The sequence below is a fragment of the Chelonoidis abingdonii genome, unplaced genomic scaffold (genome assembly GCF_003597395.2).
Source record: "Chelonoidis abingdonii isolate Lonesome George unplaced genomic scaffold, CheloAbing_2.0 scaffold0006, whole genome shotgun sequence".
In the NCBI taxonomy this organism is placed as follows: Eukaryota; Metazoa; Chordata; order Testudines; family Testudinidae; genus Chelonoidis; species Chelonoidis abingdonii.
This window is the reverse complement of record NW_027424267.1, coordinates 108,295-134,406: the sequence shown is the minus strand read 5'-3', so window position 1 is coordinate 134,406 and position 26,112 is coordinate 108,295. Positions and strand designations below refer to the sequence as shown.

General features: G+C 53.6%; 1 protein-coding gene across 2 annotated transcripts in view; it reads right to left on the bottom strand.

Moving 5' to 3' along the window:
• The window catches only part of CARMIL2 (capping protein regulator and myosin 1 linker 2), a 123,930-nt gene that overhangs the window by 69,345 nt on the left and 28,473 nt on the right, over positions 1-26,112 (bottom strand). For both annotated transcript variants that reach the window (XM_075061316.1, XM_075061315.1), the window contains exons 9-21: positions 24,714-24,789; positions 24,535-24,623; positions 22,240-22,334; positions 21,253-21,339; positions 18,556-18,665; positions 17,567-17,644; positions 15,604-15,680; positions 13,514-13,618; positions 12,465-12,534; positions 11,176-11,257; positions 8,076-8,172; positions 6,841-6,898; positions 4,452-4,624 (exon numbers count right to left, since the gene is read on the bottom strand). In XM_075061316.1, coding sequence (XP_074917417.1) covers positions 4,452-4,624; positions 6,841-6,898; positions 8,076-8,172; positions 11,176-11,257; positions 12,465-12,534; positions 13,514-13,618; positions 15,604-15,680; positions 17,567-17,644; positions 18,556-18,665; positions 21,253-21,339; positions 22,240-22,334; positions 24,535-24,623; positions 24,714-24,789 — 1,197 coding nt within the window. The remainder of the gene's footprint in view (positions 1-4,451; positions 4,625-6,840; positions 6,899-8,075; positions 8,173-11,175; positions 11,258-12,464; positions 12,535-13,513; positions 13,619-15,603; positions 15,681-17,566; positions 17,645-18,555; positions 18,666-21,252; positions 21,340-22,239; positions 22,335-24,534; positions 24,624-24,713; positions 24,790-26,112) is intronic.

Below are 26,112 nucleotides of genomic sequence, written 5' to 3'. Positions count from 1 at the left end.
ACCACTGCTAAATTCAGGCCAGGGTTTAAGGATATCCTGTAGGCTGTGTTAGTCTGGGAGCTAGAAAACTCCAGGGCTGGCAGAGTCAATGAGGAATTCTCCTTATACAGAGCACAGGCCTATCTCTTCTCCAGCACGAGGGACACTAAAGATCTGAACTGCCCCCAAGTTTTGGGGGGCTGGGAGCAGGGTTTTGGCTGGGGTTTAGAATGGTGTTATTGGGCTGGCTGAACCATCCAGCCCATCTCTTTGGCAAATCTCTCTGGGGACTTATCTGACCCCTCCCTGCAGTATCCCAGTGCCTCCAAAATGAAAAGCAGAGTGGTTCTGGGAACTGGAGCAGCCCAACACATTCGGGGACTTTCCGGTGAGCTAACATCCGGGCAGGCTGCCAGGCACTGAACGGGGTCTCAGTGAGGTCTCTTTGCTCCACAGCGCGTGGCTGCTGTGTTCATTTCCAGCAAGAACCACTACCGGGGGCCCGCACACAGGGAGCAAGGGATGCTGCAGCAAAACCACCACCACTGCCCTCCCAGGCAGGAGACTGCATGCCACCTACAAGCCCGGACTCCAGGCACCAAAGAAATCAAACCCATGAGTTCAAAATCTCATGATTTTAAAGTCAATCTCGTGATTCCGGGGGCCTACCCCCTGATTTTGGCAGGTCTTTGGCAATGCTGCAGTGGGTAAATTCCAGGCACCAGAGGGTTAAAGAACAGGGCTGAGAGACTGGGATTTTTCACTGCCTTGAGCAAAATGGAAACAGAAAAACTGCAATCAGAGCGCACCCACACAGAGCCTGAAGTGACAGGTGTGAATTAAACTCCACGGAGTTCTCTTGCTGCCACTTTGCGAATGGACGAGTCCTAGCTGTGAGCTGGCTACAGACTCCCAATGCAGATTTCAGAGCGCGGGGGCGAACATCACGGAGTGAAGAGGGATCTTTTCCCTGTAAGCCCTAGGCAACCCAGAGGAGTTTCCTGGTCAGGAAGGCTCTGAACAGAGGGAGCTGTGACTTTCCCTTCCCTTGCCAAGGGTGCAGATTCAGCCAGGAGAGGTTTTGTCAGCCGTTCCTGGGGCCGGGCTAACCTGAGGCTGGCAGACATGGCCACGCCGGCCATGAGACAGGTCCTGCCAAAGTGAAGTAGAATGCTGCACATGAGCTCAGAGACACCGGCCAGGCCCATGTTTGCCTTGTTTTGATGTGCAAATTTCACCTTGCCAGAGCAGTGAGAGGTGACCCCGCTGCCCAACGCCAGGTGGTTAATCCCAGAATCCTCTGGAGGGGAAATGGCTCTCCACAGGCCACCTAGCCCCTCCCAGCACCTGCCTGCAGGGCCTGTGGTCTCCCAGATCCACCCCTCTGAGGCTGAGATACACAGGCTCAGGACACCCTTGCTGTTGCTTCAGCAAAGGACATCTGTCAACCAGTGCTGGGCAAGGATCAAACACTCAAGGGACAGGGGCAGGGGCAGGGGCAGGGGCCTGGGAGGTGCAGCTAGTGAGCTGCGTGCTGGAGAACTGGAGAGCCAGAAATGGGCACCCAGAACTACTGGCGGCCATGGCTAGATAGGGATCAGCAGTCCCAGCCTCGCGCCGTGACTAGCAAAACAAGTTATTAAGCTGCCTTGTTCTACTGTGATATCTACATGTAAGGGCGAGTTCCCCCGTTGCTCTGCTTGGCTTGGGGAACGTGACCAGCCAGAGAGGTTTGCAATTCTCTCTCGTCAGAGAAGAAATGCAGGAATGAATGGACTGAGATCACTAACGAGTCCTGCTCCAGATCGAGAAGGCTCCCCATCTCTGCCCCACTGCTGGGTGAAGGCAATTCCTCCGGCTCTCAGCACCACTGGACAGGAGATTTGGAGTCCTGGGGCCCTGCAGTGAAAGCCAGTGACCCATAGGCACAAAAGCAGCGGGGAGAAGGCAGCAAAACTGGAGGTCGGCGCCTGGCCAGCCCGCTCCCCTCTGTCACGCAGCAGAGAGGGGAGCCAAAGCTGGTAGCCATCCTCCAGTGAGAGTGATTGTAGTGGGAAACCTGCCCCACTCACAGAGAACAGGGGCAGCTGCCCCACTACAATCACTCTCACTGGCTGGAAAAAAGTTCAAAGCAGCCAAGCTGGGCTGATTGGGGAAGCAGCCACAGCTGTGGCCAGCCCAGTTAGGGCCAAGCAGGCCCTGATGAGAGGGCTGGGGGCTAGGAGCTGGGGGAGTCTCTCTCCCGTCCTGCAGGGAGAAGGGCCTGGCTGCCTGAGAGGAAGGTACCTGAACTGGAGCAGGGCTGGGGAAGGGCAAGGGGGGCTGGGGAGCTCCAGCCCGGTAAACCCCCAGGCTGCAGGCCTCGTTGACGGCCTACAAATGTGCTGAGGTTGCAGAGGGGCAGCCCAGGGATAGGCAAAAGCAGCAGGTCCAGCCCCCTTGCTGATGATGAGTGGCCTTTACAGACTGCAGTCTGCCCCAGGGAGCGGGGGATAGATGAAGACAGTAGCCACTGAGGCAAGGTGGATGAGAGGGTTGGGGGTTCCCCTGGGAGGAGACACCCAGAGCAGGGGTACTGCAGAGGGCAGAACCCAGGGTAAGGGGCACCAGGGTCCAGGAGGGACATGAGGGCCAGCGGCAAATGAGACATCGGCCTGCGGAGGGTGCTCTGGGCTGGAATCGAGTTAGTTCCCAGGATAACCAGCAGGAGGTGCCACGCCGGTGAGTCTCGCTTCGCTACAGTGACATTGCACCTGGGCGGGCATGGCCAGCTGGGCTGCGAGGGGAAAAGGGCACTCGCTCTCCACAGTGCGATCCCTTAACACCCGCTCGGGGCTTCCCTCACTGCAGAGGAGGCTTGGGGCCAGCCACGGTAGATCACTGCACTCCAGTGCTGGAGACGGACAAGGACAGCGCCTGGCTGATGGGGAGCCTGTGGGCTTTGCACTGCCATTTCCATAGATCTTTGACTTACATCAAGAGTTCAGCCACATGACCCCCAGTGCCTAACAGGGAGACAGGGCATGCCCCAGCAATGCCCCAGCTTCCTTCTGGCAGCTGCAAGCCTGGGATACCCAGCCCTGGTTTTCCCTTCCTGGAGATGTGGCTGCAGCTTGCAGCGAAGAGCCTCATCCGCCCCATGACACTGAGGGTGCAGAGCACTGCCAGGTAATGGGGTAATCAGCCCTGACAGGCACTTGCCTTGACACTGAATTACAGAGTAACAGACGGCTGATCTGCCATACAGCTGCCATGGAGGCTTAGCCATTATCTAATCCAGGCATTCCCTTTACTCGGTCCTTCATTCCTATGGAGCACGTCGCCAATAATCAGCTGGTATTGAATGAGCATGTACAAACGGTCCATCTAAACAGGCGCAGACTAGGGGGCTCAGCGCTCCCTCTTAACACCAGCTGATGATTGCACACATGTAAGCCTTCCCCAGGGCAGCATTCATAGGTGCTTCCTGCGCAGTTGGATCAGACCCACCCCCCCAGGATTTCTGTGCATACAGCAGATGTCGCACAGCCGCAGAAGCAGCTGCTCGCAATAGGAGAGAGAGAACTCTCTGCAGGGCTGAGCCCAAGAGACACCGAATGGCTGAGAGGGAGAGGACAGGACAGCCAAGGGGGCGAAGCAGCTGTAAGTTATCCAAGTTCAATTCCTGGTCCACCCCAAACATCCCGAGTGACCCTGGGCATGTCACTTAGCTTGTCTAGGCCTCGGTTCTCCATTATCCCCTGGGGATAAATCAGTTACAGGCTGCGAGGTGCCGATACTACAGTGAAGGGCACCGGATAAGCACCATAGATAGAGATGAGACAGACGCAGAGACCAGAAAGGGGCAATAGGGATCCTCGGGGGAGCGGGGCAGTGGGGGGAGGGGAGAGTACACTGGGGGTGGGGAGGAATTGAAGGGGGTGAAGAAGAGATGGGTGGGGGGACACCGTGTCAATCACGTCACAGCTCACTGTACTTACTTTGAGGCACTGCTGGTGGCAGATGTCCCAGTGCAGCTGAGGTGCCAATGGTTCAGAGCCAAGCACACAGAACAGCCATGCGGGCGACAGAGAGGCCAAGCAGCCTGAGTGGGCAGGTGAGCAGCGCGGAGAGGCAAGAACAAAGCCAAGGAGCATAGGAGAGCTTGCTGGGAGGAGAGGGTGGATGCGAGGCAGGATGGAGGAATGGGGATCTGTGGGGGAGACAGAATCTGCCATTATAGGATCAGTCTCAGTATGTTTTCATTAAACAAGTGGTAGAAATTTCACCAGCCACTTGCCCTATTAAATGGAAACCCCGTGATTCCTAGGGCTATTACACAGCTTAGCAAACCCCCCAAGGCAGCACGCTCCTCTCCTCTCTGGGAACGTGGCCCAGCAGCGCCCCACAAGAGCCGGCATGCTGTGCTGAGATTCAGCACTTACCAGCATCCGCCCGCCTGCCTTTCCCTTACACACGCACACACTCGCTACCTGAGTTTTGTGTTGATCTGCAAGGCTTTGGCCAGCATCTTGGCTCCGGTGTCGCCAATGGTGTTCCCGCTGATGTCCACCATGCTGAGGCTGGTGTTACTGCCCAGCGCGTTCAGGAGGACGTTGGTTCCCAATTTCAGTCGCGATTCGGCCACGGACAGGGATTGAAGAGGCTGGAAGACAAACACCGGAGGGAGAAAAGATCAGGTGCTGGTGCTGCAGAGTCCCTCGGGCTTTATAAGGGAGCAGGTTGCCCCTCCATCTAACTACACAGACTGGGCCACCTGCGTGATGGGACCAGCCAGGGAATCCCTGCCCCCCAGAGTGCCCTGTGCAGCTCACGAGCCTTTTGCCATCTCTGGGACGGGCCCATGGGCTGTGCTCTAGCTCTGTTGCCTAAAGGCCTTGGCAGCCAGTAAGTGCAGGGGACAAGCTAATGAACACAAGGCTAGGGCCAGACCAAAGACGTGGAGGGAAGCACCTGGAAGCTGTTTGCATGAGGCCAGGAGCGGGCGGGAGGCCTGCAGGTAGCTCCATCCTACCTGAGAGGCCTCTGCTCAGCAGCTCCAGCATTCCTTATGCGTGGGGAATGGCCAAAGCCAAAGCAGAGCTGTCCTCGGACAAGAGCACCTGAGGGGCAGGGGCAGAGAGAAAGGAATTTGTGAGCCCTCTTCCCTGTGCCAGGGGAAGGATGGCGATGTGATCCCTGTTCTGCCACTGACTCCTGTGTGACCCTGGGTGAGTCACTTAGCCTCTCTGTGCCTCAGGTTTCCACCTCTATTGTGGGGCACTAGCCATGCCCTGCTTCCCCAGAGTACAGCAAGGGTGACTGGGAGGCGCTCAGATACTCCTATGATGGGGGCCAGACAAGTATCTGGACGGACAGACAGACATCATTTGGCCCCTACCACAGGCAGAAAAGCAGCAAGAGCCGGGGGAGGAAAGCACAGACAACAACACGGGGCAGTCTGAGCCACGCCTGGCCTCTCAATCCCGCTGAACCTCGGCAGAAGGAGGGGGCAATCCCAGAGGAGAAAGCTGCCATTCACTCACTAACAGCCTGACAATCACATGAATGGGAAAGGCCTGTTTAATGGGATTTGGGCTGCACAGACCTTTTCTGCCTGTGGCAGCAACTCTGTAATGCACCAGTGGGTTTTCTCCTTCAAAGGAGACCTGCAAAGATTAAATAACATCAGTGCCCTTGCCCCTTTTGTGTCTCTTTGATGGGGATAGGCCTGAAAGGGGTTTCTTCACATTAGAAATTCAAGTCTGGTCTAGCCTGTATTCCCTGGAAGACTCTGTAGGTGCCTGGAGGACTAGCAGGCTGACAAGGAGGAGGAACAAAGGTGAAATCGAAGCAGCTGAGGCCCGGGCTACACTACAGAGCGAGGGTGTCGCAGGGCAGTTATGTCGGCCTCGCTGTGAAGTGTCTACACTAGCACTGCCACCCCTCCAGGTTTTACCCAGACAGTCTGGGTTTGGGCTCCTGCATCCGGGCGCCATTTAGGGTTGCCAGGTGCCCAGTTTTCGACCCTAAATGGCACCCAAACCAAAAGTCCAGTTACTGGCACCAGGTCATTAACCCACATCAGCCTCTGCTCAGCTGGCGCTGCCTCCTACCCGCAGGAAGGCTCCTTGAGAGGATCCAACAAGCGAGCGACGAGGGGGGAGGAGTCGGGGAGAGGAGCGAGTGATGGGGTAGGGCCTTGGGGGAAGAGGCAGAGCACAGGGCAGAGCCTTGGGCGTCCAGTTACCGGCCATTAGAAAGGTGGCAACCCCAGTTTACATTTAAACTTCGCTCCTGCAGGTGTAACTGCTCTGCTATGTGGAATTAATAACTCCACGGCCACGAGCGGCAGAGTCAAGGCTGCTGCAGTTAGGTCGATGTAGCGTCAGTAACGCTGACATAAGGGTTTGGCCTCTGCCTGGCCTAGACAAATCTTCATTGCCTTTTCAATGCCCTGAGAAGAGGCCCTAGGATATTAGACCCTTCCAAACAGGTGACATTTTCAGAAGCCCATCACCTTTGTTCTGGGCTGTTATCCATCCCCCCCACGTACAACACACATCTCTCCTGCTCCCTCAGCTATACTTTAGACTCTACCAGCTGTTGATTCCTTTCCTATACTCTCCCAAACGCAGCGAGAAAAGCATTTATTACTCAGTCTGACCATTCCTTTCAGATTAACACCAACCACAGAGGGAGTGACTCCATGGAAGAGAGAGACAGCGACTCTCCCACGTTCTGCATCTGAACTGAAACACAAAATGGCCAGTTGTCTCACAGCTGGCCTGGGGGTTCTGAAATGAATGGGAATAATTCAGAGGAAACAGCGCGAACAGTTCAATTATGGGGCTCCGAGCTGGCACCACAGCAAGCACTTACGCAGTCATCTTCCTGCGTGAGCTGAACAATCCGATGGAGAACGTCAGCCAGATTGTCCCTGCGGAGGAGATGCAGAGGGGTCATTTGCCTTTCCCCATCGCACAGCAGAGCCTGATGCAGGCTCAAGTCAGCACTGAGCTGGGAAGCGTCCATTGCGGCTGGACGTTACACTGACTGCATGGCTCACCTATGCACCTCCCTCTCTCCTGCAAGCCACCAGCCTTGGCCTAGCTGCAGCCAGCCTGGGGCATTGAGCACCTGCCCAAGAGGTACTCAATTGCACCTCCCTGTTGGCTAGCCTAAGAGAGGGAGAGCATATTGCTGTGTCCCTGCCCCTGAGACCTCAGGCCTCTGCATTATGTCAGCTGGACAGTAACCCAAGAACATAGGACTGGCAGGGACGGCCATCGAGTCCAGGCCCCTGCTAATCACGGGCAACCCCGTCAGATCATCCTCTTCATAAATGTATCAAGGTCCCATCTTCAAACTAGTTGGGTCCTTTGCCCCACTACTCCTGTTGGGTGAGGTCCTGGAACAGCCTCCTCTCTGATGGTGAGAAACCTAATTTCCAGCCTAAACATATGCCTGGCAGTTTATCCTGGTTCCAACATTGTCCTTAACTTAAACAGCTCTCCCCCGACCCACCAAAATATTTACAAGCGCAATCAGCCCGTCTCTCAAGCTCTTTGAGTCTCCTCTCATACGACAGGCTCTCTCCGGTCCCCTGATCACCCAGCAGCCTCTCTCTGCACCTGTTCCAGTCTGAATTGAGGCAGCAAGAGCTCACCCCCAAGCCTGCACCAGGCTGAGCACTGAGGCAAACACCGCAGGCCTTTGGGGCTCATGATAGTCCGTGGAAATTCAGCAACACTGGGACTGGACTGGAGGCTGTGCAATCCCCAGCACTGGAGGTTTAAGAACAGGCTGGCCAAACCCGTCTAGGTTTCCTTGGCCCTGCCTTGGCACAGGGGGCTGCCCCAGCTAACGTCCAGCTCTGTTCCAGCCCCACATTTCTATGAGATGATTCTGTGACTTTGGTACCTCTGATTTACAAGAGCATCATCATTTAAAGGCCCATGGTGATTAACAACGCAAAGCTACAGTCTGTGCAGCAATTGCAGTGAATAAATGTAATTTGACTACCTGCAACACATCTAGTGTGTATACAGATCAGGGGTCAGGCCTATGCCTGTTAAAGTTCACTTCATTACACGCATGAGTCACGTGACACTTACTTGGATTTGATGTTAAAATTCTTTCCTAAGGAGACATGTCTAATGGATTTGCTTCGGCCTATCGCCAGCACCAACGTGACCATGTCAGCATCAAAGCCTATGACACACAAAAGCAGCAATGACGATCCGTGACCAGTGTCTGGCACTTCGTGACTGCCAATGCCCCAAGGACACGTGGCACGAACAGGGAGGAGCAGAGTTAGATGTGGTAACCGGGAGCCACGCCTGCAGCAGGAGGGTTGTGAGAAAAGCCCAGATTTTGCTATCGTAGCACCAGATGCTGCTAAAACTTACGCTGAGGGCGCATCCCCATCTGAACAGACCCACGGAGATCGACAAACTGCTCAGTCTGTCCCTTGGCCACCTTCAGGGCACTGCAACCTTGGCAGACAGTGACTTGCTGGCACGAGGAGGCTAGTGCCCTCGCAGAGTGGATGGGTATGTGGGGGATCTCAGTGGGCTATTCCCCGGGAAGCTTTACCTATCCCAGGCTCTGCTTTCAGACAGCCGTGTTTCTCCAGGGCTGGTTGTTAAGCTCCTGTGTGGAGTGGACAGCGCCAGCAGAACAATCCTGCCTCTGCTCCTACCAGGGCCCCTGGCTGAGCAGATGGAATAGAGCCTGGGGATGGGGGACGGGCATGATCATGCGTAGGACCCTTGCCGGGGGGGCTGCTCGGCAGCTGTGAGCATTCCTGCCTGCTGACGGAGCCCAGTTCAGCCAGTTCTCTCCCAGCGTTTTCCCTCCCGTCTTGAAGTGAAATGAGACGATGCTTCTGACGGCAGGGAAGGTGTCCACAACCCAGGAGATCAGCTCCTCGCCTTGGCAGCCACGGACACACACTGTCAGCGGGCTCAGAGAAGGCTGTCTGCTCAACAAGAAGCATGGCAAGGTGGCACAGGAGTCCTCCCAGAACCAAGAAGTGGGGCTTGCCCACAGGGAAAGCTGGCTGCCTCCCTGCCCAGAACAGAACCCCTTGAAGTCCAATAAATGGCGGCCAGCCAGAATTCAAATACAGAAAATACAGCCAAAGCGACTGCCTTGTGACAAGCCAAGCAGGGCTCCACAGGCATGGCAAGTGGTAAAGCCAGCCAGCTCCAGTCGCCTCGCTACTCGCCCACGTCCCGTTGGTAGGACAAGGGATACACAGACTTTGGAAATCTTCCATCAGAACCGATAAATAGGGAAGTGCAACGGGGAGTTTCAAGAAGGGAGTTCCCTCCTTCACAAGCCGTTGACGGCTTGTCGTTGCTAATTTCCAGTGAAGTCCTACCAGACCAAAACTCACACGAAACCAAACCAGGCCAGGAGGAAAGAACTGGAAACCCATCCCAAAGCAGAATGGTGCTGGCACAGTGGAAACCAAGCTGCGATTCTGGAGCAATGCCCTGTGAAATCGCCACAACACTTGTTGAGGCGTCTGGTGTCTGGCCAGCAGGCAGCCAACGGGCCTGGTAACCAAATTGGTCATTTTCACACCGCTGTCAGTTTGCTCACCACTGACCAGACACAGATGGAAAATTACTCCACACAACAGTCCCATTAGCACAGAATTGCTCTTCTCTAAGCTACTCCTGTCCCCCTGGTGCAGCCCAGCTCAGAAGGAAACGGGCACATACAAACGACCAGAGCAGGGCAGGAACCATAAGAAATTCTGCCATGTCAAAAATGATTTTTGTTCCTAATTGGAACTAAACCAAAGAATTCAGAAATCTGCTGAGAAATGCAATTTTCAAAAAAACATGAACTTGCCATCAATGGAAACGTTTGCTCTTGATTTCAGTAAAAAACCTAAAGCATTTGGATAATGTCAAAAATTCCATCGACATTAACATGCTCCCGCAGAAAGTTTCTATTTCAGCCAAATGGGATTTTCTGATAGAAAAACGCTCCAGCAGAACGAAGCGTACCAGGCCTAACCGAAGCACAGCTCCAGCATGCCAGCCACTTGCTGCTCCTTGTGCTTGTTACTGCCCTGTGCTAACAGGGGCAGAAGACAGGCACCGAACTAAAGCAGTGGAGTCCTGGAGTACTGGAAGAAGTAGGCCATGGAAATGTGGAAGCATGCCTACGAATAGCTATACAAAGAAGCAAGGGCAGGAATGGAGCAATACTGTATATAACGGAGATGGCAAACTACGGTCCACAGGCCACACCCGGCCTGCCAGCTGATTTAATCTGGCCCTCGAGCTCCCATTGGGGAGCGGGGTTTGGGGCTTGTCGCACTCCAGCCGGGAAGCAGGGTCTGTGGCTGCTCTGTGAACATGTGATGCAGTTCTGCACAGCTCCTAGAAGCAGAGGCATGTCTCCTCGCTGGCTTCTACATTTAGGGACAGCCAGGGGGCTCTGTGCACTGCCCCCACCCCAAACACTGCCCTCACACCTCCCATTGGCTGGGAACTGGTGTCTGGCTAATGGAAGCTGCAGGGGTGAAGGGCAGTGCGCAGCAGAGCCATCTGGCCGTGCCTCCACGTAGGAGCCAAAGGGGGGACATGCGCCACTTCTGGGAGCTGCTTGAGGTAAGCGCCACCCATAGCCTGCAGCCAAACCCTCCCGTGCCCCAATACCCTGCTCCAGCCCTGATCCCCCTCCTGCCCTCTGAACCCCTCAGTCCCAGCCTGGAGCACCCTCCTGCGCCCCAAATCCCTCATCCCCAGCCCCACCCCAAAGCCCACACCTCCAGCCAGAGCCCTCAACCCCCACCCCAACCCCAGCGCACAGCCCCTTCCTGCATCCAGAACTCCTCATTTCTGGCCCCATCCCAGAGCCTGCACCCATTCCTGCAACCCAACCCCAATTCTGTGAGCATTCAGGGCCAGCCATACAATTTCCATACCCAGATGTGGCCCCCACCCCCAGTATATAACCACATATGGCAGCTCAGAGAGTCGCAGTTAGTCACCCCTCATCAAAACAAGTCTCATCTTTTAAACGGTTATTTCTACAGCAGTTGAGGGGACCTCAACCTCAATCATTGTTCTGGCAGGGGGTTTATCTTGGCTTCTGTAGCTGGCAGCACACAGACTTGTGCCAAGGTTCAAAGGAAACGCTTCCAGCCATGGTGACAAAACTCACTGTAAGTCAAAGAAACTATGTACCTACCATTGTCTGATAAATCCAAATTGCTAATTGAATTGGCATCAAAAATCAGATCTTGGATGACCTGGGCACCTGCCGATCGCAACTGTAAATGAAAAACAAAACAGAACAAGAGTAAAAGGGAACATTCGGATTTTCACAAGCAAGAGCACGACAGTTGGGAAAGTCGAATCAGCGCTCAGTGCCCCTGGGATCCCCCTGCACTAAGGGGTGTTAGATCAAACATTCTAACCTGGAACTTCAGCGTGAGCTGCCTGCAGATTGTGCCAGCTTGGCCCAGGCTCAGGTTAGAACCAAAGCCACCGCTGCAGGGGCAGGGCAGAGACACGGGATGTGGAGAAATGAATAAATAAAACCCTTCGTGCTTTTCAGCCATGGGGCACAAAGCTGTCCCCAAAGGTGGGTGGGCATTATTATAGACGAGGAAACCGAGACCTAGAGGCCCAGGAAATCCAGGGGAGCCTAACTACCTTTGAGGAGCTGGGCCAGAAAGATTCAGGGTAACTTTTCCAAAAAGCAGTTTAGGAGTGACTGAGGAGCCTAAATCCCGGTGACTTTCAATGGGAATTAGGGGGCATAAACCACCTAGGTGCTTTTCAAGCTTTCACCCTCCATGACAGGCCCAAGGTGGCTGCAGCAGAGCTGAGACATTAACCCTGAACTGTATCCCCTTCCCGTTAGTACAGCCAGGATCCTCATTCCCATCAGCCTCAGAGGGCGCTGGGGGGAAAATCGTTAACACTGTGGAAGTGCTAGGAAACCTTCAGGGAGAGACCCACGGACGGGACAGAAGGTGAGTCAGGCTCAGCATCACAGGACCTGCCATGGGGGTACGTAGCTGCAGCGCTCCCCAGCCTGGTACCAGTGCTGGGTAGCACTCGGAAGCAGCAGAAAGCCAGCTAAGCCCTGGCTATCTCACGGGCACCGCAGGACTGCCCAGGGGCTCCTTTCAGACAGCTAACTCTGTCCATGTCGGAGGGCTTACACAGGATGATGCTCTCTCCCCTGGCTTGGCTTCTGCCCAGGCACTCCTTGTAAATGCCTAGATCATAACATCCGCGTAGCAATTAAACTACTAGATAATGGGCCAAAAATTCCACCTCGTGGAAGGCTGTGCAACTCCATGAAGTCCTACTGCTCTGCCCAGCCTCTGTGCTCTGGTGGGTGAGCTGCACTTACTGCCCGGCCCCGGGAGTTCTTCACCCGGGGCTGCTGGGCTCAGATGCAGCGTCGAGGTTTAGCTGGAACTCAGCTGTCGCTCTGCTTTACTGGGTCACATGCCACGTCCTCACCTCGCAGCTACTGAGGTCCAGGTGCAGGTCACTGATCTGAGAGTTATATGCTAACCCCTGCAGCAAGGCCCTGCAAAGAACCAGAAAGTAACTGGCGTTTAGAGCGGTCGTGAACCCAGCGCTCTCCTCTCATCAGGCAGAGGGAGCTGGATATGCTGCCAGCCTCCCCCCGGGAATACCACTGGGAACAGTCAGTGACTCCCCTCTCACTCAACCTGTCCTCAGGGCAGCTGGGGGTAGAAGAGCCCTGGCTCTTGCTGCCTGACCTTGCAGCCCCTCTAGAACACTGCGGGGTGCTAGGAGAGCCAAAGGTGCGTCCCACCAGCCGCCCTACCTACCCGAGGTTCTCCCTTGCCATCCACAAGCATGATGCCTGAGTGCCTTCTGCAGCGAATCCACAGCACCTGCAATGGCCCTGCTGGCCTCCAGGGAGTCTCTGGCACTGCTCCCGTCTGGGGGTCATGCTGCCACTTGACACCAGTACAGTTCTGTTCCTTCGTCTCGCGCGCACTCACTCGCCCTGGTTCCCAGCGGGACTGAAGGAGCTGGGGAAAGGGCTGGCAGTGCTGAATGGTAGGGATTGGTGAATCAGGCTGAAAGCAGGGGGAGCATGCACTTGGATGTCCAGAGGAGGCTGCTAGATGTATTAGCTGGGCTTAATAAATAGGGATTTACTAAATCAATAGCCTGTTGTGAGCTAAGCCCCTCTGTCTGTGGTTTCAAGCAGGCTATCCCCAGCCCAAATTACTCAGATCCTACGCACCCCTCGACTGCAAACCGCAGCAGTTTAATCCTCTAAGACTCCCCAGGACACCCTCAGCTCTCATTTTCCTACCCACTGTGCACATACATGCATGCAGCTCCAGCAACCAGGAGGCGCCCTCTAGAGGACCTTGCTATTCGCACCTCTGTTTGTTTGCACGGTACAGGCCGAGCATCACCAGGGCTGAGATGGTGGAGGCTGGTCACTGCTGTAAATCTGTCCTCAGTTGTGGGGTCTGAGCCCGTGCAGTTCTGTCCCTAATCACACTGGGAAACAGGCCCCTTACCTTACAGCCTCTGGCGGTAGCTTGATACACGCCAGGCTGACGTATCGGAGGGCAGCCGCCTTGCTGAAGAACAGTTTGATGGCCGGAGGGACATCTCTCAGCTTTCTAAAATGAGCAGAAGAGCATATCATCTCAGCCCCTCTTTTTATCATTTCAATTAACCCCAACTCAGCCGTGCCCTCTGTCGGCGGTAACACGACCTGCACGCCCAGCCCCAAAGCATGGAGTCCATCAGTTTGGAGGTAGGGTTGCCAGGTGTCCAATTTTGGACCAGAACACCCAGTCGAAAAGGGACCCTGGTGGCTCCAGTCAGCACTGCTGCCCGCAGAGCTAGAGAAGTGATTATTCCCCTCTATTCGGCACTGGTGGGGCCACAACTGGAGTATTGTGTCCAGTTTTGGTCCCCTCATTACAGAAGGGATGTGGACAAATTGGAAAGAGTCCAGCAGAGGGGTATGAAAACGATTAGGGGGCTGGGGCACATGGCTTACGAGGAGAGGCTGAGGGAACTGGGATTGTTTAGTCTACAGAAGAGAAGAGTGAGGGGGGATTTGTTAGCAGACTTCAACTACCTGAAGGGGGGTTCCAAAGAGGATGGAGCTTGGCTGTTCTCAGTCATGGCAGATGACAGAACAAGGAGTAATGGTCTCAAGTTGCAGTGGGGGAGTTTTAGGCTGGATATTAGGAAACACTATTTCACTAGGAGGGTGGTGAAGCACTGGAATGGGTTCCCTAGGGAGATGGTGGAATCTCTTTCTTTAGAGGTTTTTAAGGCTCAGCTTGACAAAGCCCTGGCTGGGATGATTTAGTTGGTGTTGGTCCTGCTTTGAGCAGGGGGTTGCACTAGATACCTCCTGAGGTCCCTTCCAACCCTGAGATTCTCTGATTCTAAGTAAAGGCAGAGCAATTGAGCAGGGCAGGGAAACTGAGTCGGATCAGTGGAGCTTTTTGTTTTCTGCTCGCTTTTGCTAATATCTATTGAACTAAAAAGCCCATGGAACAGTTGGGAGGAAAAATCTCTTTGTGAAATGTTCAAACAAACCAGTCACTTCATTTTTGGGCTGAAAGAGATCCCACCCCAGTTCTCTGGTCAGCCCTCCAGCAAAGACAAACAAGATTTGATATTCAGGATAGTTCTAAGAGTAAAAAACCCATGAGAAAATGGAGCTATCATGAGGAAGCTGAAAAGGGCACAAACCTTTATAGGGAGGGAAGTTTTCCTGTCTACAAAGGGCAGCGTACACAGGGGGTGGGAAGCGCAGGTAAAAAATGAACCAACGTCTCCCACCGGCCAGCCCAAAACCACACCTGCTGCGACACTAAGCCTGGCATGAAAGCCTCCAGCGCCTGAGGCACAAATGAGGTCAATACTACAAGAGAAGCTGCCCTCTAACACAAACAGGTGCCAGCGGCAGCGGGGCCGGGGGGAATAAAAGTCAAACCAGAATATGGAAAAATGCAACAGTAAATTCTTTTTGAAATTCCCCTTGATGGCCATCAAAAATAACGTGAACAATGCTCCTTTGCGTTCCCATCCCACACGTTGCTCTTCCCACAGCGCGTTCCTAGGGGTCTGGCCCCCAAAGGACTTGCAACCTACAGGCTGCTCTTCAGGAGGAAGCATCACCAGCTTAATTTAAGGGGTGAGTGTAAACCCATTTAGTTAACGCCGATGCAAAAAGGCTGTGTGGACACTTTTATTTCAGTTTAAGCCAGGCTGATTTTGGTTTGGCTTAAATTGCTCAGGAAGAGGTTCAAGCTAAACTGAATTCAGCCATGTTGCTGCACCCATTAGCACGTTATTTCTGCTCCCAGGATCACATGCTACCGTGCACACACAGAGGGAGGATGGGATTTATGTACCTCTGCTATTTTCAAACGTGTTACTAAGCAGGGCCACAGCGGCCTGGAAGGGCAGTTCACCCATGGGGTGTTAACTGTTCCATGAGGTCGCGGTCACTGCACCGGGCAGCTCCTGGGAACTGCAGCCAGCCAGAGACGCGATGGCTTCCAGCAGACAGACACACAGGGAATCCCCGGGCCAGACTTCGCTAGACACGGACGACAAAGGGAGTGAATCTGAGCCTTACCTGTGTGAGTACACGTTCTTGGAGAGATCCAGGTGGGCGAGATTGGCACAGCAGCCGATGGCCAATGCTCCGAACAGCTTGCAATGGAAATGAGAAGCGTATCAGACCAACAGGCCAGGCCAGGGCCAGCATAGCTCCACGGGCCACGAGCGCTCCTCCCCACACTAGACACAACCCCTCTCCTGCTTCGGGAAAAGCAGGTCTGGGGGGACCTGCCCCCCCCATCCCCCAGGACGGCCTGAGCTTCCCCCGCCCTCATGCTTCTGGGACCACGCCCCCTACTGGCAGGCACCATGCACAGCTGGGAGCTGCCCTCCCCACCCTGACCACACTACCTCCCCAGCAACTCCTGCCACTCCCCCTTCAGTGGGGACGCCAGGAAAGGCCACCTAGCTTCCCAATACCCTTTCCAGTTTCCCCCTGGCCATCCCTCTCCCTCCTCAGTCATTTCTCCCACACAAAGCAAGTCTCCCTCCCTCTCCACCCAGACGATTCCTCCCACAAAGGCCAGGAGGGCTAACTCTCCAAAGGTGGAAATGCTGCAGCAGCCTTGGCAGAACTGAGCTCCCCCCTCACCCGACTCAGAGACCCATCCACTGCTCACTGGGCACAAGACTTGCTGTCATGGCATGGGGGCTGAGGCTGCCTCTGGGCACTGGACAGCCCCCAGCACACACCGCAGATGGGCGATAAGGAACCTGACCACTAGGCCTGGCCGTGTGCAGTTTCTATGCATCCAGCCAAGCAATTTATATGCCCTCCTCCATCACCACAGTATCAGAGCACCCCCCATGAGGTAAGGCAGGACTACTACCCCCACTGCATACAGGGGGAAATAGAGGCACAGAGCCAAGGTGAAGGCTGGGGCAAGGGAGGGAATTGAGACAGGTTGTCCAAGTCCCAGACTAGGGCTCTCACCACTGGGCCGGCCTTCCTCTTGTCACTAACCCTCTGCAATCTACTGGTCATGTTGTCTGACACAGTTGTGCTAGGACATGCGGCTCTGCTATAGAAAGTGACTGAGTGTCCAAAATGGCTCCCTGTGCGTCTCGAGGCAGAACTGGCAACTCGAGCGACTCCCATGGGCTGTGCAGGGCCGGCCCAGCCCAGGGAGAGGGAGCCAGAGTCCGAATCCCTCTTAGCCAGCCACAGAATGGGTGATTAACGGTTTGATTTTCTGAGATGTCAGCACCTGTGACTCCCACTGAAAACCAGACTGCATGCACCTAGCAGCTGCAATGTGCACTGCAGCTGGAGGCAGTGGCGTAGCAGGGGTCCCACAAGGTGTGTTTTGGCCTGCAGAAGGCAGGCACATGGGACCAGCTGACTGAGTCCCCAAAGGAGTCTGGCTATTCAAATAAGCACACCGGCTGATCACAGAGACCCACTTTCCAGAGCAAAACAGCATTTTACGATGCTCCCCACTTTCCAAGGTAAATAACTAGACCTGCATGCAGCAGTGACAGCGAGGGAAATGCAAGGAGCTGGAAGACTCATCTGGAAGCATAACTTCGGTGGAGTGAGCAATCCCAAAGCACCAACATCTGATGTAATTTAAGGTCCAGACATAAATTACAGTGCCGAGGCTGTTCCAACCCTGCATGCTAGGGCCAAGATTTACATCCAAAGCTGCAGCACCTGCTGCATCCATTCATTCCTGATCAATAATGCATGAGACTTGTAGTACATTTCTGCCTCAGCTGGAGCTAAGCCAGGCCTGGGAGTTCTGCAGGCACCAGCAGCTCAATTGCCTCTGCCTAAAGAGGACAGAGACCCGGGAATGGGAGCCCTGGGAGACAGAAATATACTTGTCTGCCTCTTGGGCTGCACAACCTGCAAAGTGACTCCAGTTGCAGGGCCAGGCACACAGCAGGGGCTGGAGTGACGCAGATGGCAAGAAGGAAGGTCTCAGGAGCTGGCCACTTCGGCACAGTTGAGTGGAGAACAGCCCCTTGCTACTTACTGCATCCAAAGCGCAGTCTGTGCCGGCCAGGTTAAGGTGAGACACCGAGTTTGCGTGGCTGAGGAAGCTGTGCAAGCTCTGTGGGGACAGAAGATGTGGATTTAAGGGTCCGCTGGAAGGGTTTTTCTGGAGGTAGTGTCTCCTTGCACTGGAGGCCGAATGCAGGACATTCCTTCCTGGGATCAGGAGCGAGCCTTTCTCCTTGGGTTTAGCAGGGTTAATGTTCAGCTCAAGAAAGTGGAGAAGGAAACAAACCAGCCTGGGGGTGAGCCCAGACCCTCCTTCCCACAGGCACCTCCTCCTCCCCAATCAGCTCCTTCCCCTGGGCAGCAGTGCCAGGCCAGGGGAAGCTGAAATGGAGTTGGCAGCTTGGCCAAAGTGACCTGCAATAGATTTGCCAAGAATGGCCTCTGATTTGGGGGCTTTTGAAAACACTGACTTCCCACAGGAGTCCACAGGAGCTGTGGGGGCTGGGCATAGGGTCCACAGGGTCTCAACTGGGCACCCAAAAACCAATAGTCCCCTCTGAACATTTTGGCACCAAATGACAAAGGGAGCAGCCCAAAAATCTGACCAAGCCCCAACAACAGATCCAGCTGATGGCCAGATTCTTCTGACCTAAACCATTAAACCTCCAGAAAATGCAAGACCCGCTAGAAAGAGAGTCTCCGCTCCAGTCAGAGGTGTGACTGCAGCTCGGGCAGGCACATCTAGCTAGCTTGAGGACCAAGAGCAGCATGGACCCGGGGCAAGCTAGAAATCTGAGTTCACATCCACATGCAGCAAGCCCCACCCTGACCTGTGCTGCCATGTGGTCTCGGCTACTTTCAGCCCAACCCTAGCAGGTATGCCTGCGCGGCAGCCTCCCATTAACGGAGCAAGGGCGAGAGAGAAGAGACACATCTCAGCTCACTGTACACATGGATTAGGTTTTAGTTGCGTTTCTCTGGCTTGGCCCTTCCCACCTGCTGGGAGCTATTCATACATACGCTGGCATCGTCCGTGGCAAGGATGCCAGGATTCCCCGAGAGATCCAGGTGCTGAAGTGAGGTGCTGAAGATTCCATTAGACACAAGGGACTGGCATAAAGTGCTCGCTCCTGCCCGAGGGAAGGGAGGAGAAGCTGGTGAGCATGCTGGGGACCCAAGAGCGGACGCAGAGCAGAGAAGGACATTGTCATATTAGAAACCCTGCAATCCCAGAGCCCTGCTTGGTTCAAACCACCCAGAGATGGCAGGTGAAGAGGGACCATCCCACACCGGAATTCTCTCCTTAAACCCCTCTGGGAGCCCCCAGGACTCCAAGAACCAGCCCTCCCACATCATGTCCAGAGCACCCAGCAGAGCCCTTTGGACACCTGACTTTGAAAAGGGGCCCCCTGCACATGCCCATGGACAGCGCCCAAGCCACGAGGGAGCAGAGCCATCTCAGGACCGAAAGCAGTCATTCCACAGTCAGGGCTAGACTGGGCTGTTGCTCAAAGAGGCCTGAGGCCCAGCATGGGGGCTCCAGAGGACATGCAGGCCAGGGCAGCCCCGCCACCCCCTTTTACACTCTTGTGGGAAGGTTGCCTGTGCTAGCCTGGAGCCCTCTGGCTCCTGTAAAGAGTCCCAAAGGCAGCGAGGAGTTTTTCAAAGAAACATTATTGAGGGCACAACAGCAAACTATCCCACTGCATAGGAAAGATAGGAAGTATGGCAAGAGAAAACCCTGGCTTACCCAGGAGATTTTCAGTGATCTAAAACTCAAAAAAGAGTCCTACAAAAAGTGGAAACTCAGTCAAATTAGAACGGATGAATATAAACAAATAACACAAGTATGTTGGGACAAAATTAGAAAGGCCAAGGCACAAAACGAGATCAGACTAGCTAGAGACATAAAAGGTAACAAGAAAACATTCTACAAATACATTAGAAGCAAGAGGAAGACCAAGGACAGAGCAGGCCCGTTACTCCATGACGGGGTGTGGGGGGAACAATAATAGAGGATGAGGTGCTTAATGACGTCTTTGTTTCGGTTTTCACCAAGAAGGTTGGAGGTGATGGGATGTCTAACATAGCAAATGCCAGTGAAAATGTGGTAGGATCAGAGTCTAAAATAGGGGAGGAAAAGTTAAAAATTACTTAGACAAGTTAGATGTCTTCAAATCACCAGGGCCTGATGGAATTCATCCTAGGATACTCAAGGAGCTGACTGAGGAGATATCTGAGCCATTAACGATTATCTTTGAAAAGTCATGGAAGACGGGACACATTTCAGAAAACTGGAAAAGGGCAAATCTAGTGTCCATCTATAAAAAAGGGAAATAAGGACAACCTGGGGAATTACAGACTAGTCAACTTAACTTCTGTACCTGGCAAGATAATGGAGCAAATCATTAAGAAATCAATTTGCAAACACCTAGAGGATAATGAGGTGATAAGTAACAGTCAGCATGGATTTGTAAAGAACTAATCATGTCAAACCAACCTGATAGCTTTCTTTGACAGGGTAACAAGCCTTGTGGATAGGGGGGAAGCAGGCGATGTGGTATATCTTGACTTTAGTAAGGCTTTTGATACTGACTCGCATGACTTTCTCATAAATAAACTAGAGAAATATAACCTAGATGGAGCTACTGTAAGGTGGGTGCAAAACTGGTTGGAAAATCGTTCCCAGAGAGTAGTTATCAGTGGTTCACAGTCATGCTGGAAGGGCATAACAAGTGGGGTCCCACAGGGATTGGTTCTGGGTCCAGTTCTCTTCAATATCTTCATCAATGATTTAGATAATGGCATAGAGAGTACACATATAAAGTTTGCGAACGATACCAAGCTGGGAGAGTTGCAGGTGCTTTGGAGGATAGGATTAAAATTCAAAATGATCTGGACAAAACTGGAGAAAAATGGTCTCAAGTAAATAGGATGAAATTCAATAAGGAACAAATCAAATTACTCCAGTTAGGAAGGAACAATAAGTTGCAAACACAACAAATGGGAAATGACTGCCTAGGAAGGAGACTGCGGAAGAGGAATCGGGGTCATATTGATCACAGCTAAATATGAGTCACAGTGTAACACTGTTGCAAAAAAGAAGCAAAACATTATTCTGGAATTGTATTAGCAAGGAGTGTTGTAAGCCAGACTATGAGAAAGTAATTCTTCCACTCACTCCACACATGATTAGGACTCAGCTGAAGATTGTGTCCAGTCTGGGGCCACATGTCTGAAAGATGTGGAACCAATTGAAGGAAGTCCAGGGAAGAAAACAAAAATGAGAAAGGCTAGAAAACATGACTTATGAGGGAAGATTGCAAAAATTGGGTTTGTTTCCTGTGGAGAAGAGAAGACTGGGAGGGGACATGATAGTTTTCAAGTGCATAAAGGTTTTTACAAGGAGGGGGAAGAAAAATTGTTCTTAACCTTTGAAGATAGGACAAGAAGCAACGGGCTTAAATTGCAGCAAGGGTGGTTTAGGTTGGACATTAGGAAAAACTTCCTAACTGTCAGGGTGGTTAAGCACTGGATTAAATTGCCTAGGAAGGTGATGGAATCTCCAGCATTGGGGATTTTTAAGAGCAGGCTGGACAAACAGCGGTCAGGGATGGTCTAGATAATTAGTCCTGCCATGAGTGCAGGGGACTGGACTAGATGACCCTCGAGGTCCCTTCCAGGTCTATGGTTCTATAGATCTATATCTACATATACCTTTGGAGGTCAGCGAGGTCCTAGAGAAGTTCAGGCTGCGCAGGCCCTTGGTGCATTTCTCAATGTGCTGGCTGAATGCAGTTATCCCTAAGGAGAGAGCAGACAGGCGACAGAGGGCTCAACCATTGCACCCACGGCCATGGAGTATCATTGCTTGTCAGCCATCGGCTGCATGCTTCCGCCTCTGTCAAACGAACCCGATGCCACAAGTCCCCATCCCAAGGTGCCCGTAAGCTGAGACAACTGGTACCTGCTGATGGGGGGGGCACAATTTAAAGTGTGAGTCACACTCCACCCTTATCCTCAGCAGCCTCTCCCTGCAACTGCCAGCTGTTTGCTGCCGTCTCTCCTTGCAGCCACAGCTTGCAGCTCACCAGCCCCAGGAGCTGCCACACAGGGAGGGAGCAAGGCACGCAAACCCTGGCAGAAATCTGGGGGGGGCACATGACCTCACGTGGCCTCCCCAAACATTGCCTCTGCCTGTGAGAGAAGGATCGATTCTGCAAACACTTTGGCCTGGGTGTCGTGCGACTCCCAGGCACTTCAGGTCCAGGAGTAAGGCCATGTCTCCACTGCAGAGCCTATGCCGGCATGGCCGCTCAGGGTATGCTACACTGCAGTTGGAAGCGAGCCTCCAGCCTGGCTAGGCAGACCTGGGCTGGCTTCGCTTGAGCTAGTGTGCTACAAACAGCGGAGCAGGTGCTATGGCAGGTGGCGGCTCAGGCTAGCTAGCCCCCGAGCTCAGATCCAGGAGGGTCAGGTGGGCTTGGACTCAGGTGGCTAGCCCAAAGCGCCACTCACGTCACTACCAGAAGGCGAAGAAGGAGGCTGTCCCCACTAAGACAGAGGCAAAATCCAAGGCTCTGAAGGCTAAAAAGGCCGTTTTGAAAGGAGTCCACAGTCACAAGAAGAAGAAAATCAGGACTGTCAGAAGCTGCTAGGACACTCTGAAGGGGCCATATCTGTTGGGACAGGAGCGTGAGGTACCTTTGTCCTCCAGTTGGTTGCCAGCCAGACTGATGGTGCTTAGAGCCGAGTCCGGGTTTCCTCTTAACGCCTGGGCCATCCTCTGGGCAAATTCACTGCAAGGGAACGGATCTCACTTTACAACACATCCAGCATTGGTGTATTCCCAACACGGCCAGGCACCCAGGTGCCAGGCACCAACCATCTCACAACCCGTCACAGGGAAATAGCGCTAGAGTCACATTGTGCCTCTGGGGCAGTGCCAGGCTGGGGTGGAGGAGGAGAGGCACTAAGCGGTGGGGGCCGGATGCATTACACCTATCGGTCCCTAGGGTGCTGAGCGATCGCTTGTGCTACACCTGCAGCAAAGGTAGCAGCCAGCTCTCTCAGCAATGCCACCATCCCAGCCACGGCTCTGGTCACAGTCAGGCTCAGCCGTGCACTGCCAGAGGGGGCACTTCTCTGCCACGCTGGCTGCAGTTCTCCTGTAACACAGCAGGAAGTTGTCTCCAGCCAAAGAGTAGCAGAGGTGTGAAATTCCCCTGCCTAGCCATTCCCTGCTGGGGTGAACTTCAGAGTCTGGTTGCATCATGCAGAGGGGAATCCTGCAAGGAACGGGTAGTTTCTCTCTCATCTGAAAATTATAGTTAAACAAATACATTACTGCAAAACCAGGGCTGCAAATTTAAACGCTCAGCAGCAGGAACCCAGCAAAGACATCTGCGTTCATAGGCCATACACTGGCACATCCATAAGCACTTCCCAATGTGAAGCGGCCCTCTGGATGAATCCAAACACACAGCTGAGCTTACATTACCCAAAGCACATACATAGCTTTTCAAAATGGGATGTACGCTCCTGAATCACTAATCCCATGGATTTTTTTTGGCTCTGGGTACCTCTGGAATTCCCAGCTATAACAACAATCTAGCCATCATCCGTGCCTACGGTGCAAGTTACTGTTACTCTATTACGAGAATTTTTTTTCCCTCTCCCAGTTTTTGGATATTTAAATTCATCCCCTTAAAACAGGGGTGGGCAAACTTTTTGGCCTGAGGGCCACATTTGGGTGGGGAAATTGCATACATGGCCATGAGTGTAGGGCTGGGGTAGGGGGTTGGGGTGCGGAAGGGAAGGAGTGGGGGGTGCGGGAGGGGATGCAGTGTGCAGGAAGGGGCTCAGGGCAAGGGGTTGGGGTGCAGGAGGGGTGTGGGGTGCAGGAGGGGGCTCAGAGCAGGGAGGTGGGGTGCAAGAGGGGCATGGCAGGGTGCTGAGGGCAGGGAGTTGGGGTGCAGGAGGGGTGTGGCAGGGTGCTGAGGGCAGGGGGTTGGGGTGCAGGAAGGGTGCAGAGTGCAGGAGTGGGCTCAGTGCAGGAAGTTGGGGTGCAGGAGGGGTGTGGGGTTCAGGAGGGATGTGGCAGGGTGCTGAGGGCAGGGGGTTGGGGTACAGGAAGGGTGCAGAGTACAGGAGGGGGCTCAGTGCAGGGAAGTGAGGTGCAGGAAGGGTGTGGCAGGGTGTTCAGGGCAGGGGGTTGGGGTGCAGGAAGGGTGCAGAGTGCGGTAGGGGCTCAGGGCAGCGGGTTGGTGTGCAGGGTGCCGGAGGGGTTCAGGGTGCGGGCTCCGGTCTGGCACCACTTACCTCAAGTGGCTCCAGGATGGCAGTGGCGCGCAGCGAGGCTCCCTGCCTGCCCTGGCCCCATGCCACTCCCATAAGTGGCCAGCATGTCCAGAAGTGGCTCCTGGGAGTGGGGAGTGGCAGGCGGCTCTGCTGCATGCTGCCCTTGCCTGCAGGTACCACCACTGATGCTCCCAGTCCCACTGGCCATAGTTCCCCATTCCCGGCCAATGGGAGCTTCAGGGGGTGGTGCCTGCTGGCAAGGGCAGCACCCGGAGCCATCTGCTCCCCCTGTCCCCCAGGGACTGCAGGGACATGGTGCCACCCACTTCAGGGAGTGATGCGGGGCCAGGGCAGGCAGGGAGCCTGTCTTAGCCCCGCTGCGCTCGGGGCTGGCAATCCTGGGGACCGGACTGAAAGCCCTGATGGGCCGGATCCAGCCTGCGGGCTGTAGTTTGCCCTCCCCTGCCTTAAAAGGTGACCAGAAGCCAAGGGCAGCTGATTTAGCATCAGTTGATAATTTAATATGCAGACAATAATTCAGCATCAGCCTTGCATTTCTGCTATTCTACCTGCCGACAATGGACGAGGCAGAGAACAGCCGGTGAGAACATGCAGCAAGCTACCACCTGTGCAGGCTTTTATAATGCTACCCAGAATCCTTTAAAAGAGACAGCACATGTACACGTTCCCTTTCCTTACAATTTTAACCCGGCGTTTTCCAGCACCAGCTCCTCCAGTTTCACCGATTTGCTGAGCATGTACAGAAGCTGTTCAGAAATCTCCAGATTCTAGGAGAGAGGAAAGTCTCTTTGAAAGCTGTGTCATCACTTACGGGACAGCGGTTCATTAGCATCCCGGTCACGGCTCCTCGTACTCACCAGCCTGAAGTCCTTACTGTACAGCTTTGTGAACCACAGGTTAAACGACAGCGCCGTGATGCTAAGGGCTACGTCTCTGCAGCAGGAGACAGCAATGAAACAATTAGCAAGTTACGGCCCAGAGCAACTGTAATTGGAGACATGGTGAATAACTATTGAGTCAGGCTGCACATGGTATTGTAAAACCACGATTTACCCATAGACGCTGCAGTATTCTGCACTTTGACCACAGCCTTAAGGCTGGAGTAGACCTGCAACATCCCTGGCTATGCCAGCTGAGAGGCAAGTGAAATCCTGCCACTGGTCACAACTGCTCTAGGTGCTTCTCTAGTTCATCAGGGCATCTGTGTTTGTTTGCTAAGCTCAGGCCTGGCTCTCATGAACCAGCCAGCCACCGTGGCACACGTCCCCTGCCTTGCTAGGCCCAGAGGAGCTGCATGCCCCACAACGACCAGGACATCCAGCGATGCCTGCGCTCTCCCAGAGTGCGTGCACTCAAAGTGCCAGTCCAGGATGGCAAAGGGAGAAAGCTCTGCTGTGCCAGGTTCCTGAGGATTTACCCCGCAGTCAACTGACTCACAGGGATCATGCCGCAGGGGTAAAAATAGCAGTGTAAACATTTGGGATCCAGGCTCCCAGACCCTGCGAAGGGGGTAGGTCCCAGAGCCCAGGCTCCAGCTGGAGCCCAAACATCTACACTGCAATTTTCTAGCCCCACACATAGGATGACCAGATAGCAACTGTGAAAAATCGGGAGAGGGGATGGGGGGTAATAGGAGTCTATAGAAGAAAAAGACCCAAAAATCGGGACTGTCCCTATAAAATCAGGACATCTGGTCACCCTACCCGCACAACATGTCAGTTGACCCGGGCCAGCCAGGTGGCCACATTCTCTTCAGTGGGTTTGCAAAGGAACTTAGTGAGCAGCTCTACTGATGATGTGTTGGCCAGAACAGACTCCAGCACCTGCCCCGAGGCAGGGCTGGCCCTGCAGGGCCCAAAGGAACAAAATCCAGTTCCCCCTTGTGAGAGGTAGAGATCTTAACCATGCCTTGACTAGATACTAAGGCTGTCAATTAATCGCAATTAACTCATGCAATTAACTAAATAAAATTAATTGTGATTACAAAAATTAATGGTGATTAATCACACTGTTAAACAATAGAAAACCATGGACATTTATTAAATACTTTTGGATGTTTTTCTACATTTTTTAATATATTGATTTCAATTACAACACAGAATACAAAGTGTATAGTGCTCACTTTATATTATTTTTATTACAAATATTTGCACTGTAAAAACGATAAAATAGTATTTTTCAATTTTCTATTTATCATGAAAGTTGAACTTACAAATGTAGATTTTTTTGGTTACATAATTGCACTCAAAAACAAAA